The 19,306-nt window shown below is 44.8% G+C and overlaps 1 protein-coding gene across 25 annotated transcripts in view; it reads right to left on the bottom strand.

The window, feature by feature from the left end:
* The window catches only part of LOC108160402 (disintegrin and metalloproteinase domain-containing protein 11), a 551,474-nt gene that overhangs the window by 360,424 nt on the left and 171,744 nt on the right, over nucleotides 1-19,306 (bottom strand). For 24 of the 25 annotated variants that reach the window (XR_004471659.1, XM_033387853.1, XM_033387852.1 and 21 more), the window contains 2 exons: nucleotides 13,685-13,741; nucleotides 6,846-6,919 (listed from right to left, as the gene is read on the bottom strand). Coding sequence is in view for 24 of the 25 variants with exons in the window: in XM_033387853.1 (XP_033243744.1) it covers nucleotides 6,846-6,919; nucleotides 13,685-13,741 (131 nt within the window). In the remaining variant the exon portion in view is untranslated. The remainder of the gene's footprint in view (nucleotides 1-6,845; nucleotides 6,920-13,684; nucleotides 13,742-19,306) is intronic. The other variant, XM_033387860.1, reaches the window with a different exon arrangement.

Genomic DNA, 19,306 nt, shown 5'->3' with positions numbered 1-19,306 from the left:
GGACGTTCGAACACCATTTCCTCAACCTGAACTGACCTCTAGACAAAATTCCAGAAGTTTGCTCCCGAATCCGGATAGCCTCCTCCTGCGAGCTGGCTCCAGATATCAAGTCATCCACGTAGAAGTCACGGCGAAGGATTTCAGCTCCAACTGGAAACGCCATCTGCTCGTCTATTGCCAACTGATGCATCGCTCGCACAGATAGATAGGAGGCAGGCTTCGTCCCATAAGTAACGGTGTCCAATTGAAACACACGCAAGTCTTCTTCCCTGGAGTTTCTCCACAGAATACACTGCAAGTTGCTATCCTCGGTCGAGACTCTTACACAACGATACATCTTACAGATATCTCCCGTAATCGCAACGGCGTATGACCAAAATCGAGCAAGAATATGAAACAGTTTGGGTTGGATTACGGGACCAGCCATTAAAACGTCGTTCAGGGAATATCCAGATGAGGTTGAAGCGGATTCATCAACAACGACGCGAAGCTTGGTCGTAGAACTATCTACCTTCATGACGCAATGGTGAGGCAAAAAATATCGGCAGTTGCTGATTGACTGGGCAGGAACCTGAGACATATGGCCTAAATCAAGGTACTCCCTTATAAATGCTGCATACTGAGATTTAACATCAGGGCGACGATCTAACTTTCTCTTAAGGGTCAGGAATCTACGAAGCGCTTGATTGTAAGATTCTCCAAGGAGATCCAAATTATATTTTGCTGGCAGCCGAACACAATAATCGGTTTTATGTAGTCGACGGAAATGCTGCACAAAGTGTGCTTCACAATCTAGCTCTTCTTTGGTAGACTTTACTATTGGTTCGATGCAATTCTACCTCCCAAAACCTCCGAAGAAGCACCTCAAGCCGATCCTCTGGACTATTATCCTCAGCAGCTACGGCCCGAGCGCGAGAGACCATCGACGAGGAACCTTTTAAACGCGAACAACTTCCAGACACGACCCATCCCAAGCGCGTTTTCTGAATTGAAGGCAATCCTGGCAGTAGCTTGACCTGACCAACACACAGGAGCTCGAAAAACAGACTTGCGCCAATTAGCAGATCGACGCGCTGCGGCTTATAAAACTCCGGATCAGCTAGTGGTATGTTAGATGGAATGTTCCAGTTTTGTCAATTCCAAAGCTTGGCTGTCGATCGGTTATGCTAGAGGCTACAATGGCAGTGATGAGAGTTGAGTAATCCGATGAGCGAGAGTGCAGGCTAACGTTGACCGAAAATCCATCCGTGACGAAGCTAGAGTCGCCTATTCCCGAGACTGCAGTCGATGATTTCATTTTTCGAAGCTGAAGCTGATTCGCGAAACGAGAAGTTATTAGATGCAACTGGGAGCCGGAATCCAGCAACGCTCGGCAGGGAACTAAAACTCCGGAACGATTTTTGACTAAGACCGTGGCCGTGGCAAGTAAAACAACACCATTCCTGAGATCTTGGGCAATAAGGGCAGACGAGGTAGCCGCTGAAGTAGAGGGCGCAGTGGTATGCTCAGACGGCGTAGACTCAGACAGTGCAGACTGAGATGGAGTATACGGCGCTGATTTCCCTTGGACTGCGGTATCTTCAGGGCTACCAAAATGAAGGAGGGTATGGTGTCTACCCCCGCAGGTACGACAGTTGCTCGAGGTGCACTGAAGTAATCGATGCCCTGTTCTGAGACAATTTATACACAACGAAAGCCGCTTGGCTTCTTTATGGCGATTTGTGGGGGACAGCGCTTTAAACTTCTGGCAGTGCTGGACCTCGTGAGCACCATCGTTGCACAGCGCGCAGCGTGCTACGGTTTGGTTCGTTGTAACCAATGTGGACCTAGAATTATTATGCTTTCTACTTCTGCCCACCTGATTGCTCAACGCATAGCTTGCCATAGAAAAGTCCATCGTCTCCAATGATCTGCATCGCTGCTCCAAGAACGAGGCCATAGATTCCCACGACGGAATTAAGTTTGCGAATGCGGGGTCGTTGAATCGTTCCTCCCACTTCTCTTGGCTCGCTGGATCCAGTTTTCGGAGAATTTCCTGCACGACGATGCATCCTGCGATCTGCTCAGTGGTGCCCAAACCCTGGAGCGCGCGCATATGTGAATTGAACTTGTCTGAAAGCTCCCGAAACATGACCACTGACCCAGGTTCCACAGCCTGGAGCGCCAAGATCTCATTGATGTGTGCCTGAAAGACCAATCGCCGATTATTGAATCTGTTTTCCAACAAATCTAATGCCATAGCATAATTGCCATCTGAGATTTCCAGCGACCGAACAGTCTCCAATGCCGAATCCCGCAGACAGGAACGCAAATGCTGGAGCTTTTCTATGTTTGTTAAGTCCGGATGGCTGTCGATGATGGTGGCAAACATTGAATAAAAGTCCGTCCAGTTCGCATACCCGCCGCTAAACGTCGGCAATTGTATTGGAGGCAGGGATGGTACTTGTCTACGGTGAGGTAGAAATTGCGAGCCGGCAAACTCAACCGTAGTATTTCCTCCAGCCAAGGTAGAATGAAACGGCATGCGGCCGCTACTCTTAGCCATTTCCCTCATAATCGCCGCCTTCAGCGAGCTTGCAAGTGACTCAAAAATGTCACACAAACCCCTGTGAATTTCGCTTCGATCCAATTCCTCAAGCTCGCCGTGAAACATCTCAAATTTGCTGATCAACTTCTCGACTTGCTGTTGCTTTACCACGAGCATGTAGTAGTCACAGTCCGACGACTCATTCTGCCAAGTGGTAGCTAACCTTTTCATTTTCTCGCATAATTCCGTTGACTTACGCTTCAAAAAAGACACCCTGTTTTGCTCACTGGTCATTGGAATTTCGTTAGCAGCATTAATTTCCATGGTAGCGGCAGCGTTAGCAGAAAGACCAACGTCTCTAGCGGGAAGATGATCGCAAAGAGTAACACGAGCAATAGACGACAAGAACCGAGCCCAGCAAGCGAACAGCTATGTACGAACTGTATATACAAAGGCGACCGGTGTAAGAAACGTTTCTTGCGGGAAGATGACCGAAAAGAGAAGCGCAAGCCAACAGCTCCGTGCACTACCGAATATGCAGGGGAGGCCGGTGTATATATGTATGGATAACTTATGTGGTCGATGACACTGGTTGAGATGGCAATTAGTTAAGATCTTTGAATGCTATATTAGTTTGTGATTGCACTGATGGATTATTTATTGCACAATCACGTCGGGGTCACCAAATGTTAAGCTATTAAGCGTTTTTAACAACTGTTGCAATTTGAAGTTAATGAAAGTCGAGAGGCTGTTTATAATTCACAATTTATTTGCATATGTAAACCAACTTATCGCGTATGTACATATGGGGATGATTGGGGCGAACGATTGATGCGAGGATGTTAGTCTAATAGCTGGACGATTAGCTCAAGACTGCCCATGCAAGGGCTGACGGGCCAAATTGCCGGGCCCTATGCAGCAAGCTTAGACGCGAGCGAGAGCGTATGATAGCCCGAGAGCGTTAGAGCTGCTCGGGGACGCTGTTAAGCCGAGTCCGAGAGATTGCGACATAAGGAGACGAAAGAATTCCGCTGCATGCGCATATGCGGTAGCAAATGATCTTTGCAGTGGCGGCATTGGAAACGACAACACCAAAATGCATTTCCTTTGGGCCGCACCACTGGCAATAATTTAAAATATTTAAGCTGCTTGACCCGACAATATCCATAAATAACTGGATAAGCGAAAGGGCAAGGGATAAATAGAAAGATTTCGTTTGCTTAAGATGTAACCATAGCTCTAAAAAGAAATTCTTTGTTTATGTAGCTCGTTTGTGAAATCAGCCCCCAAATAACAGGAAACACATTTGAAACGAACCGCAATGCGCTTCGCTCGTGCGCCAACCCGCGGCTCACTCTCTTCGTTCGCTCGAGCCAATATGAGTAAAATATCGGGAAATTGACGACGACTCAATAAATTTTGTATATAATTGAGAGAAATACAAGTAAAATAAAAACAAAACCAAAAATAATCACTTTAAAATTTATATAAAAGGAAATCATGAATTAGAAAATGTTTAGCATTCAAAATCAATTTATGTATATTAGGGTTGCGCTTATTTATAAAAGTGCCATTTTCAAAGGTCTCAGGGTCATAAAATGTTTAAAACAATCAAATTAAAAGTAATAGCCCTATTCGACAACGTTTAGAGGTACAGAGGGGGGAACTTAGTCAGATATTAGTCGATAGTCGATACTTAGTCCGTATGGCCCTTCTCCAGCAGACGCCGCTAATATTAAACGACACGACAAAGAGGTCGTGCGAGAGAGACAGAAAATCAGTCTGAGCGTGTCGTCGGGAGCTGCGGGAGCCGTTTGGCTATAAAAATGATCCGATCTGATCCAGATTCAGCAATCTGATAGATATGGTCTTATAGGGTTTTATAGGGAGATCTAACAGGGGGATCTCTGAGATTTGTGGATGCCCCAGATTTTCGTCCTTTGCGGGGGCGGAAGGGGGTGTGGCGAAATTTTGAAACTAACTTGTCAAAGTCCGATATCACAGTAGTGTGGATACCAAATTTGTTTGCTTTAGCTCGTATAGCCTCTGAGATCCTTGAACTCACATTTTGCAATAGGCAAGGCCGACCATAAATCCTGTGTGTTAGAAAGAGACAGAGCGAGAGAGAATGAAATTGTTTTCTTGATTCTGGCTATAATAATTATACGATCTGGTTCAGATTTTGCACTCTAGAAGATACAGTCATCCTCTATGATTCTGCTCTTTCTGTTTTTTCGTATCTTTGAAATTGTGGGTGCCACAGATTTTTGCCCTTTGTAAAGGCGGAAGTGGGCGGGGCAAAGTTTTGAAATATTCTTGTAACAGTGACATATCACAGAAGTCCGGATGTAAAATGTCGTTGTAGAGCAACGATGCACTATGCGCTAATAGGAACGGACAGACGGACAGACAGACAGGGCTCAATCGACTCGGCTATTGATGCTGATCAAGAATATATGTATATACTTTATGGGGTCGGAAACGCTTCCTTGTGGACATACATACATCCATTTTCACCACAAATCTAATATACCCCAATACTCATTTTGAGTACCGGGTATAAAGATACGATATTTGACCCATGGACCTATGGCAGCTAGATTATATTTCGCTCTGATTCGAATGAATAGTTATATGTTTAAGACAAGCCAGTTAACACTCCAATTTGTATTTAATATAGGACTTTGTATTATTTAATGGATATTGACTTGAATATTTTCTTGCGACGTTTAGAAACTTCTAAAACTCATCCACTTTTTTGGTCAGTATTTGATTATAGTCTTTTTTAAGTTTAACAGCTCGCTAGTCTGAATTGTAAACCAATTAGTAGTTTTTAAATATGTTTAAAGCAGTTTAATAGTCTTCATTATTATGCCATTCTGAAGTTAAAAAGCCTTGCGATCGAAAAATTTTGAAGAATAAGATGTTACAAAATCAGATAACCTCTTTACAAGAAACGTATTCAAATGTGTTTCGCTTTTAAAATGAAACGTTCAATAGATGTTTCGACATCGTCATTGTCAACTTTATGTTGAGTTATCGCGATCAGATTATTCTCTCTATCACATTTTAGCAACTACTAATTCACGTCCTCTTCTTAAATAACTAATAATAATATTTGTGATTTGAATTTTACTGTTGAATAACTTCCCTCGAAATATGACCTTTTTTTACAAGAAATACCGAACTATTGTAATTTTAACAGTTTTTAACTGCAAAATTGCATTTAGGAAGGAACGTAACGGAATTTAAGGTTTTATCAAGGTTAGAAGGTTTTGTCAAACGGCTGCACTTTAGCTTTTTATTCATAGATTATACCAGTCAATAAAGAAAAATATGAAAACACAAACAAAATAAATTTTTGTTTACTTTTACCGATTTTTCAAAGTCAAAATTTTGAGAAAAAATAACGAAAAAATGTATCAAAATGGAACTTGAAATCTAAATATTTTCCAGATGGTAAGCTTAAGCTAAAAAGTACTGGGGTCCGATTATAGCTACATTAAACCTTTATTCAATACAATCAAGCGTAATATACTTAAGTTATGTATAGCCTAAATGTAAAAAAAAGAATTACAAAAAAAAAAAATATATTATACAATTTTAAAGCCCCAAATCTATCAAAAAAAGTTGGTTTGGCTCACAGCGGAAAAAGTTAAGTTTTGTTGCATAGTCTATCATCCATCTTTTCGTAAACGCTTCCGCGTCTTGCGGCAGAGCCTATCTGGGGTTTGACGGTGAAAAAGAACCGACCAGAAGATTTGGGGAAGTAACTTCTCTTCTTCCTCTTCCCGACAGCTTTGTCAGAAGTCGTTATGAGGGATTGACAGCCGGTGGGCGTCCCGTAATGGTTCGGGTAACTGACAAGTAACGCGGCCTACTGAGTCTATATGACCCATATTAGGAATAGAACCAACTGCTCATCGACCTTACTAAGAGAACTACAGCAGTCATTCACAGTAGTTGACTTTGACGAAAATGAGAAAAATGTTTTAATAGCTGCTCGGGTGTCAGAGAATATCGCAATGTGCAATACCCAGCCTACATATATAATATAGTATATTGAGTTGTACGATATCATAATATATCATAATTTAAATCAGATATGTAGTTTACTGCGATCGATCTGCAGGACTTTCACAAGCTTCGAAAAATTCCTTCTTTATGACAAAGATCGGGTTTCAAGACTTCTGTGTGTTAAGGTAGTATGGTAGTAGTACTACTATAGTGTTACCACAAACAACTTCTTTCTACTGTACTAATTTTTTAATTTTTTTATATTGGTACATATTCCACCTAATGGTTAATAGTAACTTACGAGTTAAGCTCCAAGTCCAGGCGAAATTTATGATTAAAAGCCTTGATTAGCAGCGACGTGCGATGAAAATGTTTCTGCAAGTTATAAGAAATCGTAACATTATTAATTGATGCAAGTGCCAATAACCGTTCTAAAAACAATGCTAAAGTCGGAGCGCCGAATTTTTATTCATAAAAAAATGACTTTTTTTAAACATTTGTTTTTTGTCCAATCAGTTTATGATATCCTATAGATTATTGATTATATTCGAAATCAAATTTATTTTTTTATACTTTTCCTGAGTTTTTAAAGTAGATAAAATATCTATTTTAAAAAATATTCCTTAAAAACGTGTTAAATTTTGCATTTAAAAGACTAATATTTTTCAGACGGTAAGCTTTAACTACAATATATTAATATATTTAGAGATGATTGCTATCCCTTTGTTATTCCATTGCACTCGTATCCCATTGCTAGTCTCCACATTTGAACTAAGCTCCTTTTACATGATAGTAGTAATGTAGTAATGGTAGTAATGTTTCAAAATCTCGACACCATGATTGGTATGATTTTGTTGCCATATGCCCTATTTTTTTGTAGCATTTTTCATTGAATACTAACATACTTGTTTTCTTGTTATTTGATTACCATGATACATCTTAGCTCGTAAGATATGAATTTTCGTCGATGAACGTAGCCAAATAGCACTGAGTTTTTGGCCTTCAGCCGTTTATTTTGTTTGTTACTAATTTCAATGTCACTCATATGATCGTTAAAGCGTCGCTTTTGCTTGCCCTGTTGAGCGTTCTCTCGAAGCTCACACTTCGTTATATACGCTTTGCGTCTGCTTATCTATGTATACCGAGCGAAGATGCGCTCAGCATTCGGAGCGGCAATTCAGGCATGTAAAGGACAAGCAAACTTCGCTTACATTATGGATATCACTTAATAAACAACAAATCGTAATTTTATTTTTGCGCTTTCCTCTTATTTAATCGGAATAAGTATTCGGCTACTTAAGGATAAAAACCATTATTTTTATAGATGGCATATCAAAAACGGCATACAAAGACTGTCTGACTGCTTCTTGGAACGTCCTAGTTTGCATCAAATTTTGTAACTTTCTCTAAAATCGGCTGGCGCTTCGTTGTAAGCTCTATGTCCGTCACGAACTCTTGAAGGGACTCTCCGCAACGTTTTACCCTTCCTTCACCTGCAGGCGATGAACTTCTCGTATGTTCTCACCTCCGTATCGATGCACCAGGCAATGCTTAACAGCCTAATAATAAAATTTTTCCGCGTTGGGAATGTTTTGCAGCACCTCAGCAGCATCTTAGTCAAGGACCAACGGACCAAGATCAACGCCAAATATTGTTGTGCTGTCATAGTTAGCAGAATTGAATTTCGGAAATTTATATGATAACACAGCTACAACTACATTATTCCATTTTTTCTTCCATATATTTTGCCAAAGCTGCAAATCATTGTGATTTAACTTCACTTTAAGCCGTCAGCCATCGGGTGCTACAGGGGGATAAACGGATGGCGGGTCGGCTCGCACAACTGTAAACTCGGAATTGAGGCGCAGCCACTCCGGTTAGGAATACCCGGTGCGGCTTGCGTCCCACACCCCTAGGACACAGAGGGTTGCGAGCGAACCGTCACCCGCCGCAACTGTACACACCGGTGGAAGTGCGACTATACTCTCCCCGTGAGGGCGGCTGGGAACAGGTCCTGGTACGGTCATGTCTGTGCCAGGATGCTGGCTAATGGTAGTCGGGCGGAGAGGAGAAAACTCTCAGTGAAATTACCCCAATCCAAGGTGACTCTGTTATATGCATAGCCGAGGGGGTGTCCGGTCGCTAATATGCGGACTCTGGATACCTCCAGAGTCGACCTGCCGACCTCCAGTTTAAATTACGGCTTCCCGGGGCAAGCGGGCTATGCCTCGGGTGACCAACCCCTTCCCGCCTACTCGTGGGAACAAAATGCAATCTACCAAAAACATAAAATCTAACAACACCGCAAGGGAGCTTGGTACTCCTCTTAAAGCACCGGAGGGACAAGCCAATCCCTCTACACCAACGCCTGGGAAACCAGGTCCAAAGAAGACGGGGAAGGAGACTGAGTCGGTCCACCGTCTTCAGGCAGCAGCCGCAGCGAGGGGGGGCCCGGGTAAGCGCACCGGGACCGAGGAACCCATGGGAGCCCCGGCGGGCAGCGTCTCTGCACCACGGGGAGGAAAGCCGTCGTACCAGGACAGGAGACGAGCGGCTTTCATCCTGTCCAACGAGGACCCGAACTACAGGTCGTCAGCCGAAGGAAAGGAGCAGAGGCTGTAGGCCTCCTCAATCCTGCCGCTTTTCCAGCCAGCCAAAGCCGGAAAGGGCGCAGCCAAGGCCCCCAACAAGCGGCAACGCTCAGCGGAGGACCCCGCTAATCAGCCAGGCCAAGCCCAACAAGCCAAGAGAAGACCCACCTCACGAACCGATCGTTCGCTCAGGTGGCGAGGGGCAAAACCCTGATCGGTGTCCTGGACAGGGGCGCCGAGGACGGCCATGTCCCTCGCGACAAATGGCACCTGGTGGAGAACGAGCTCCAGGACCGGTTCCTACAGGAACTGGAGGAGAACGGTGGACCACCGCCAAAGTGTGAGGACGCAGGGTGGCATCAAGGCAAGGTGAAAGCCGTCGCCTGCCAAGACGCTCGCTTTGCGGCCCTCTACATGAAGGCGGTGTCTGCTCTAAAAGAGGTCTATCCAGGGGCGAAGCTGGAGGCCGTGAGATGGGAGGATGTCCCCAGTCGTCCGAGAGCCAGAGCATGGGTCTCGGCTAAACCTGCAGAACCTGAGAAAATACTCAGGCTACTGCAGGTCTGCAACCCCCACCTTCCCACAGCCGACTGGAAGGTGGCCAAGGTAGAGGATATCCAGGGGCAGAAGCGCCAGATAATCCTCGTCCTCAATGAGGAGTCGCTAGAGCCCCTCGCGAAGCCGGACGGTGTGGTCGACTACGGATATAAAAAGGTCACCATATCCACCTACAAGTCGGATTGCAAGGGCAGGCAAGCAGAGGTCGAGCCAGACCCGGGGCTGCCGGAGAGGAGGACAACCCTGCGTCGGACGCGGCGTCCATGATGTCGGACGACATCCTGGACGACTACGCGTTCGATGAGAGCGACCTAGCCAGAGGTCTCAGCCACATCTTTGTCGGGGAGGAGCCGGAGTCCCTCGACAGCGATCCAGAAGCAACAATGGTGGAGGTGAGCCTCAGGAATGTCATTGACGCTCCTGCAGATAAACCTCCACCATTGTAAGGCAGCATGCGCTGCTCTACTGCTCCACCTGGCCAAGTGTGGAGCCGACATAGTCCTCATTCAGGAGCCCTGGATCCTCGGAAACAGGGTCTCCGGTCTGAGGACTTCTGACTACAAGCTATACGTAGCTGATACCGCAGGTAAAACCCGCACCTGCATTCTTGCAAAAAGAGATTTGCACTTATTTTTGCTCCTAAATTTCAGCAATGAAGACCAAACAGCAGTGAGCCTCAAAGGCCAGGGGTGCTCACTGAGAATCTGCTCCACGTACATGGGTCACGACCAACCAGACCCCCCTCCACAGGCGCTCAGGGCTCTAATCACAGACTGCGAGGCCAAGGACACCGGCCTAATCGTAGGGTACGACGCCAATGCACACCACTGCCAGTGGGGAAACACTGACACTAACGAAAGGGGTGAGTACCTCTTCAACTATTTACTGACCACTCAGATGGTCCTATTAAATAGGGGGAGTGATCCCACCTTCATTATTAAAAACCGCAAGGAGGTCCTAGACCTCACACTTGCCTCTCATGAGATACATGGGAATATCGTATCCTGGAGGGTCCTGGAAGAGCACTCCTTCTCGGACCACAGGTACGTGGAATCCGTATTCTCTTTTTCACTACCGAGACCAGCTCAATTCCGGAACCTCAGGTGGACAAACTGGATTCGGTACTCAGACCGCCTCGTGTTCTCCCTGAGACTCCACCTGAGGAGGAGATTTCTGGGGAAGCCACGACTCATCTTTTTAAACTATTTACCGACGCCTGCAATGAGGCGCTCGATAAATCCTGCCCTTCTGGCAAGAGCAGAGGCCGGAAGAAACCTGAATGGTGGACTCCTAAACTGGGAGAGCTCCGGAAAGCCTCACGGATACTCTTTAACACAGCCAAGGCTGAGAATGTTGAGCGGAACTGGGCCGAATACAAGGGCAGTCTGTCAACTTATAATAAAGAACTGAGGAAAGCCAAACGCGCCTCATGGCGTAAGCTCTGTAGCGACATTGAGAACAACTCGGAAGCCTCGCGCTTGCGCAAAGTTCTCTCGAAGACTACACCCACTCTGGGCTACCTGAAGAATGCCGACCAATCGTGGACAACGTCCAGCAATGAGTCGCTTAATCTTCTCCTTAACACCCACTTTCCCGGCTGCGATGAAAACAGACCACACTACATCGCGGCTCCTTCCGTTGCCTCAAGTGATATCATGAACCTGCTAAGCCAGGAGAACATTTCCTGGGCAATCAAAAGCTTCAAACCATACAAGTCTGCGGGACCAGATGGCATCATCCTTGCCCAACTGATTCACGCTGGACAAAAAGCCACTAGCTGGCTCAAAATGATATACGAGGGAATTTTCTCCCATGGATATATCCCGGAAACCTGGCTTCATACCAAAGTCGTCTTCATTCCCAAGGCAGGCAAGCCCTCGCACACTGCCCCCAAAGATTTCAGACCCATAAGTCTATCGTCTTTCCTTTTGAAGACGATGGAACGGCTTTTGGGGCTGCATCTCACGGTGAATATTCCGCCTAGTCTAATCTCAGACTCCCAGCATACCTATCGGAAAGGAAGATCCACCGAAACGGCCCTACACACGATCACATCGATCATAGAAGCGTCCCTCAACTGTAAGGAGTACACCCTGGTAGCCTTTCTCGACATAGAAGGCGCCTTTAATAACATCCTCCCGACCGCCATCACGGGTGCACTGACGGATCTGGGGGTTGACTCCCGGACGGTGAGCCTGATCGATCAGATGCTACAATGCAGGACGGTTGAGGCATCACTGGGGACGTCAACGTCCACCAGATTTGTCAGCAGAGGCACCCCGCAGGGCGGAGTCCTCTCGCCCCTCCTATGGAACGTGGCAGTGAACGAACTGCTGCGGGAGATACAGGGGGGTGGCTGCCGCGTGGTGGCGTATGCGGACGATGTTGCCATAGCATTCTCCGGTAAATTTCCACAGACGCTGTGTGAGTGCCTGACAAGCACTCACATGAAAATCTCAAAATGGGCAGACAAATACGGTATAAGCGTCAACCCGTCTAAAACGGAACTGGTGCTCTTCACTAGGAAGTACAAGGTTGCGGCACTGATTCCCCCAAAACTATGTGGGGAAGCGCTGGTCTTCAGCAACAACGCCAAGTATCGTGGCCTAATCCTCGATAGAAAGCTTGACTGGAAATTGAGTATAGAGGATAGAGTAAAGAAGGCCACAGTGGCCCTCTGTACTTGCAGGAAAGCCATCGGACTAAAATGGGGAATGACCCCATATATAGTTCGGTGGCTGGTAGTATGGTGGCCGACCTATACAAAAGTAATTGTCTTAACAGACTCAGTAGAGTTCAACGCATGGCAGAGCTATGCATAACTGGCGGGCACTCGGGAATCCTGACGAGACTCCCGCAACTACCTGAGAGGACAGATTATTGTATCCCTAGTGATCACCTCTCGACGCCTTTCCAGGTATCAATCCCACCTAGGGAGGACTGGGAGATGGGCGAACCAGGACCCGCAAATGCGGTCCACTTTTACACTGATGGCTCAAAGTTAGACGGCCGCGTGGGAAGCGGAGTCTACTGCAGCTAGCTGAACATCAGTCATTGCTTCGAATTGCTCGAGCAAAATGCCAATAGGAGATGGCAGCAAACCGTTTCCTATAGGGTCTCAAGATTGAAATGGCCACATCGATCGAAAAAGCGCTGAGCCGAGCTGTATAGACTCAGCAGAGCACAATGCTCTGCAGTTACTCGAGCCATTACGGGACACTGGCAGATCGGCACCCATGCCTCTAGACTGTCAATCCCTCATAACGACTTCTGCAGGAGTTCATCACTCCCCCAGGCTACCGCCTGAACCTAACCTAACCTAACCTAACTTCACTTTATCAGAACTTTCATTTAAGAAATCATCTGGTGCTGTTGGTCACCTTGACTTTCCATTTTTCCCATGATCTGTGGTTGTAGGTCACCTTAATTGCCTCTGCTTCATCCTTCATGTGCTACAGAGATTTATTAATAATTTTTAGCAGGAACCGTAAATAATGATTATTTAATTTTTTTTTTTAATAAAAAAATCTCTTACTTTTAATGGACCTAGAAAAACATTATGTACACCAAAATCTTTATTTTTGTACAATCTCTGCATTGCCGCCATGAACATTCTAACACAGAAGCCGTAAATTCCCGTTGAGTTTTATTTTAAGCGAAAAAAATAAAAAGCATAGATAATCATTATTTTTCAGTTTTATTTTTTTCGATCAAGAATAATGATGAAATCTAAGTTTTATCAAAGTACTCAAAAATAATGATTATCAGTGAAGAAAAACGTAAGAAATTGAAATATAATCTTTACCAAGTAATTTTTATTATATAACTTATAATGATTACGGTCCCTGATTTCCAGAGGTTTTATTTAGAAAATAATTTAGGTTTTATTTTGAACAATTCCACACTAATACTGACTATTCCCAGTAAAATACGGCATCGGCCTCCTGTATTTCGTTAGAAATCATTAGAATATTAAAGAGTTTGAACTTACCTTTGTCCTGCCTCTGTTGAATCCAGTATCTTCATGCGGGCGAGGACGTTGTCCCGGCTGAAAAATTATACAATTAATTAAAAAATGTGTGAAACAGAGCCTCGACGATGTCAAACCCAAATTCAATTGAGGTCCTGTTCAGGAATAAGCTCACGAGTCCTCCTTAACCAACTTTCTTATTTAAACTAATATTTTAATTTTAATTGTGAAAGCGCCAATTCGCTCCTTGCCTAAAAGCAGCCAATTATTGGCCGTTAGCCGCATATTTTTGTTGTTACAAATTCATATGTTATTCTTATAGTTTTTAAGCTTTACACTTTCAGGCCTGCAATCCTTTTTTAAGAGTTCTTTCGAAGCTCGCTCTTCATTATCAAAGTTTATTTTGTTGCTTATCTAGGACGAGCGAAACTGAACTCAGCGATCGGAGGTCATTAAAGAGCATTCAACATATTGACATTTTTATATCGGAAAAATTATTTGGCGAATTGGGGATAAAAAACATTGTATTCACCTTCAGTTTGTTGTTACCATTAAACAATCGATTTCGGGTTAAACATTCGCAAGCCTCAGCAAGTGTTTGGCGTTTTGAGCACAATTCGTCGCCAAAACATACATACATACAAACATGCAATGTTGTCTATTCGTTTCCCTGTTTCGAAACAACTCGATCAGTGCAGTGGGCGTTGTTTTTTGTCGTACTAAGTGACTTTCGTAAAACCTTAAAATGGCAGAAAGGGCAGGCTAATAATGCCGCGAACGAGGCGAGGATTTCGATTTGATGGCTGCTCGCACTTATAATAATGCTGATATAGGCCGTTCTCGACTGCCCGAACTCGACCTCTATGTCTTCGACATACAGTTCGTATTTGCCGTGTTGAAAATATAAAACAGAAAGAATTTGTACTATACAGGAAGACTTTATTGAACTGGGGATCTAACGTGTTGTTCCAAACAACTCAGAGCAAAGGCTCGATTTTTTTAATATAATCCGGCATGATAACAATAGTCAGCTTACTTCATCTCTTCGTTCCACTGCCCTCCGCCTAATCTCGTTCGTCCCGAAGAAGTTCCAAGTCTCCTCCATGGTAAAGTGCCAGTCTCTCGAAATGTATCACTTTTCGTTTCGGTCTTCGGTTGTCTTTTTTTTTTAATGCGATACACCAATTTGCCTATAATAAACAGCACCAAATCGTTATTGTGAAAACCTTCACCGCCTTCATGATTCGTTTCGCTGCGTTGAATACTCCTTGTCATTGGGTTCTTGTCGGCCGATTACAGCTATTCACTTCAGCTTGTACAGTAAGCACTTTTGGTGATGGACGGAATATCAATGGCGATGTTTCACAGGTAAATGCTTGACTGACCGCTTCCTCAGAAGTTTTTCTCTACATCAGAACCACTGCGCGGCGTGTGCCTAAGTCCCTCATACCGTCTATAAACCATTGATTTTGCATCTCTCCAGAAAGTCGGTTGGGGCATCATTTTAAGCTAGGCGTGAGAGTCGCTACGTCTGTCGCGAACTCTTGAAGCGACTCCCCGCAACGTTCTACCCTGCCCTTCAGTTTCAAGAGATGAACTTTCCGCATGTTTCACCTCCATATCGACGCTCCAAGGCACGCTTAACAGCCTCGAAATTCAATTTATCTGCGGCAGAAATCGATTATAGCACCTCAGCAGTGCGGCCCTTCAAGGAAAACACCACAGCAGCCGCGCGGTCAGCTTCCGTTCAATTATTTCTCGACGGTGACATTTCGAATTGAGTCATGAAAACGCCAAATGTTACTGTGCCATCAAAACTAGGTGTAGGGAACTTCGGTTTGGCTGCTGTCATGTTGTTGATAGGAACACCCAATTCCAATTGACGGAATCTGTCTTCGAGCCGATCTTCGAGACGATTTTCCACTTGGCTAATTCCTTTCAGGTCAACGTTGGCCCATTTTTCCTCAATTTTTTTTTTGTCATAGCTTCTAATTTCTCTGATTGATCCTTGATCATTTACCTGATCCTTCACTTGCATTATCATCTGTTGCTGTTAGTCAACTTAACCCTTCATCTGCAACATCATCTGGTGTATCATTGCCATCGATTGGCCATTTTCCGCCGCGGGCTGACTCTCCTCCACTGTCGACCTGGAGCCTTGCTCATCCAAGAACTCATAATCATCGACATTGAGGCCTGCTCTCTCCATTGCAGCTTTTGACCGTAGTTGCAGTTCGGCTTTCAAACCTTTCTTCAACTGCTCATTTTGTAACTCTACATATTTAACCATCCTCAAAATGGACACTTCTACACCAGTTCTTAAGTTTATACAGTTCGTATTTTCCGAGAGAGTATTTATATTATAAAGAGACTTTATTGAACTGGGGATTTTACGTGTTGTTCCAAACAGCTCCGAGCCAAGACTGGATATTTCTAATATAACAACTGGTGAGAAATTAGCCGCGTAGTTTTTAGTTCAATGTTAATTTATATAACGACTGCCCTATTCATATGCACATGATTGTATAGCACCGCTTAAGTTATTGCTTGTGTCGAAAACATAGCTGTAATGTTATCACACGTATAGCTAAAGCCCGCAGCTGCACACGCATACATCGATGTGTACCGTTTTGCATTGGACCGTTGCATCGCATGATCTTTCAATTCCCTTTTGGCTCGACTTCTTTTGTGGAGTGGAAGTTAGTCAAAATCTCTAGATGAAACCAACCGCACGCATAGTTTATACCGCCGCATCATAGACAACCCCCGCTGTTCATATACATGTGTAACATAACCACCCATATTAAATAACCAATATATGAAAATAAATAAGCTCAATATATTACAAGATTATACAGTCCACTAATTCATAACCATAGCAAAATTTGGTCCTTCGAGCCGGATTTCCGCGTTTGAGTTTATTTTATATACATATTGAGTAATATCGTTGACCGCTGTTCGCCATGAAGGCACAGTGCATCGTCTAATTCAGCAACGTGGTTCCTGCAAATCGCAACTAACTCGCGTGGCTACGGAGGCTCAAGAGTTTGTACAGTCATGTACTTCTGTGCAAACATTAGAGCAACTTTGTTGCAACTTTCAACCGCTTTATGGAGCTCTCTGAAGAGCTGGTCCAATATAATGATGAAGATGAATACGTGGATCCGGATTTGGATATCCCCGAATATGAGAAAAGGTTCTTTAGTGCGCATAGTATTTTCACTGAAGCCATACCTGACCGGAGCAGTCACGATAATGAGCACGACAACTCAAATCTACTGCTATCGAACACTGTGGAACGCTTATTTGAGGAACAAACTCAACTTCTGGAGAGGTTTCGGGACTCATCGGGAACCACAGAGCTGCAGTTAGAGAAATGTCGGCCCTGAAGATACCGCAGTCCAAGGGAAATCAGCGCCGTATACTCCATCTCAGTCTGCCCTTATTGCTCAAGATCTCAGGAATGGTGTTGTTCTACTTGCCACGGCCACGGTCTTAGTCAAAAATCGTTCTGGAGTTTTAGTTCCCTGCCGAGCGTTGCTGGATTCCGGCTCCCAGTTGCATCTAATAACTTCTCGTTTCGCGAATCAGCTTCAGCTTCGAAAAATGAAATCATCGACTGCAGTCTCGGGAATAGGCGACTCTAGCTTCGTCACGGATGGACTTTCGGTCAACGTTAGCCTGCGCTCTCGCTCATCGGATTACTCAACTCTCATCACTGCCATTGTAGCCTCTAGCATAACCGATCGACAGCCAAGCTTTGGAATTGACAAAACTGGAACATTCCATCGAACATACCACTAGCTGATCCGGAGTTTTATAAGCCGCAGCGCGTCGATCTGCTAATTGGCGCAAGTCTGTTTTTCGAACTCCTGTGTGTTGGTCAGGTCAAGCTACTGCCAGGATTGCCTTCAATTCAGAAAACGCGCTTGGGATGGGTCGTGTCTGGAGGTTGTTCGCGTTTAAAAGGTTCCTCGTTGATGGTCTCTCGCGCTCGGGCCGTGGCTGCTGAGGATAATAGTCCAGAGGATCGGCTTGAGGTGCTTCTTCGGAGGTTTTGGGAGGTAGAATTGCATCGAACCAATAGTAAAGTCTACCAAAGAAGAGCTAGATTGTGAAGCACACTTTGTGCAGCATTTCCGTCGACTACATAAAGCCGATTATTGTGTTCGGCTGCCAGCAAAATATAATTTGGATCTCCTTGGAGAATCTTACAATCAAGCGCTTCGTAGATTCCTGACCCTTAAGAGAAAGTTAGATCGTCGCCCTGATGTTAAATCTCAGTATGCAGCATTTATAAGGGAGTACCTTGATTTAGGCCATATGTCTCAGGTTCCTGCCCAGTCAATCAGCAACTGCCGATATTTTTTGCCTCACCATTGCGTCATGAAGGAAGATAGTTCTACGACCAAGCTTCGCGTCGTTTTTGATGAATCCGCTTCAACCTCATCTGGATATTCCCTGAACGACGTTTTAATGGCTGGTCCCGTAATCCAACCCAAACTGTTTCATATTCTTGCTCGATTTTGGTCATACGCCGTTGCGATTACGGGAGATATCTGTAAGATGTATCGTTTTGTAAGGGTCTCGACCGAGGATAGCAACTTGCAGTGTATTCTGTGGAGAAACTCCAGGGAAGAAGACTTGCGTGTGTTTCAATTGGACACCGTTACTTATGGGTCGAAGCCTGCCTCCTATTTATCTGTGCGAGCGATGCATTAGTTGGCAATGGACGAGCAGATGGCGTTTCCAGTTGGAGCTGAAATCCTTCGCCGTGACTTCTACGTGGATGACTTGATATCTGGAGCCAGCTCTCAGGAAGAGGCTATCCGAATTCTGAAGCAAACTTCTGGAATTTTGTCTAGAGGTCAGTTCAGATTGAGGAAATGGTGTTCGAAGGTCCCTGCTGTGCTGGATGGAGTTCCGGAAGAGGACAAGGAAACATTTTTGAAGTTCGACGATGGCAGCCATGTGACTAAAACTTTAGGACTTGCTTGGGATCCGGTTTCTGATCTACTATTATTTTCGTTCTCGGCCCTTCAATCTTCTTTGAATTCCTGCAGGCGCTCTGTTTTGTCATCCATAGCGCGATTCTACGATCCTCTCGGACTAGCTGGTCCCGTAATTACTAAATCCAAAATCCTTCTCCAGCGTTTGTTCCAAGAGAAGGTGTCCTGGGATGAAAGCCTTCCAGTCGCACTGAACACCGAGTGGCAGGAAATATACACCAGTTTTGGTCAGATTCGTCGACTTGAATTTCCTCGGCTTGTACTCCTTCCAGACTCTACGCTGGAAATTCACGGATTTTGCGATGCCAGCATCGAGGCTTATGGTGCATGCATTTATGTCGTGTCCAAGGGTCAGCATTTCAGCAGTCACTTACTTTGTGCCAAATCTCGTGTGGCTCCTTTGAAGACACTTACAGTACCAAAGTTGGAGCTTTGTGGAGCGGAGTTGCTGGCTAGGCTCATATCTGAGATAGCTGGAATGAATGTCTTCAAGGGAAGGTGCTACTGTTGGTGTGATTCTGCCGTTGGCTTTCTTGGATTCGGGACGAGCCGTCAAGATTTAATATATTTGTTGCAAATAGAGTGTCAACGATTCAGGAAATGACCGAAAAAATGGAATGGCGCTATGTTCCTA

This window comes from Drosophila miranda, chromosome XR (genome assembly GCF_003369915.1).
Source record: "Drosophila miranda strain MSH22 chromosome XR, D.miranda_PacBio2.1, whole genome shotgun sequence".
NCBI lineage: Eukaryota > Metazoa > Arthropoda > Insecta > Diptera > Drosophilidae > Drosophila > Drosophila miranda.
Note: the sequence above shows the minus strand (reverse complement) of the source record. Positions and strands in the feature narration are given on the sequence as shown.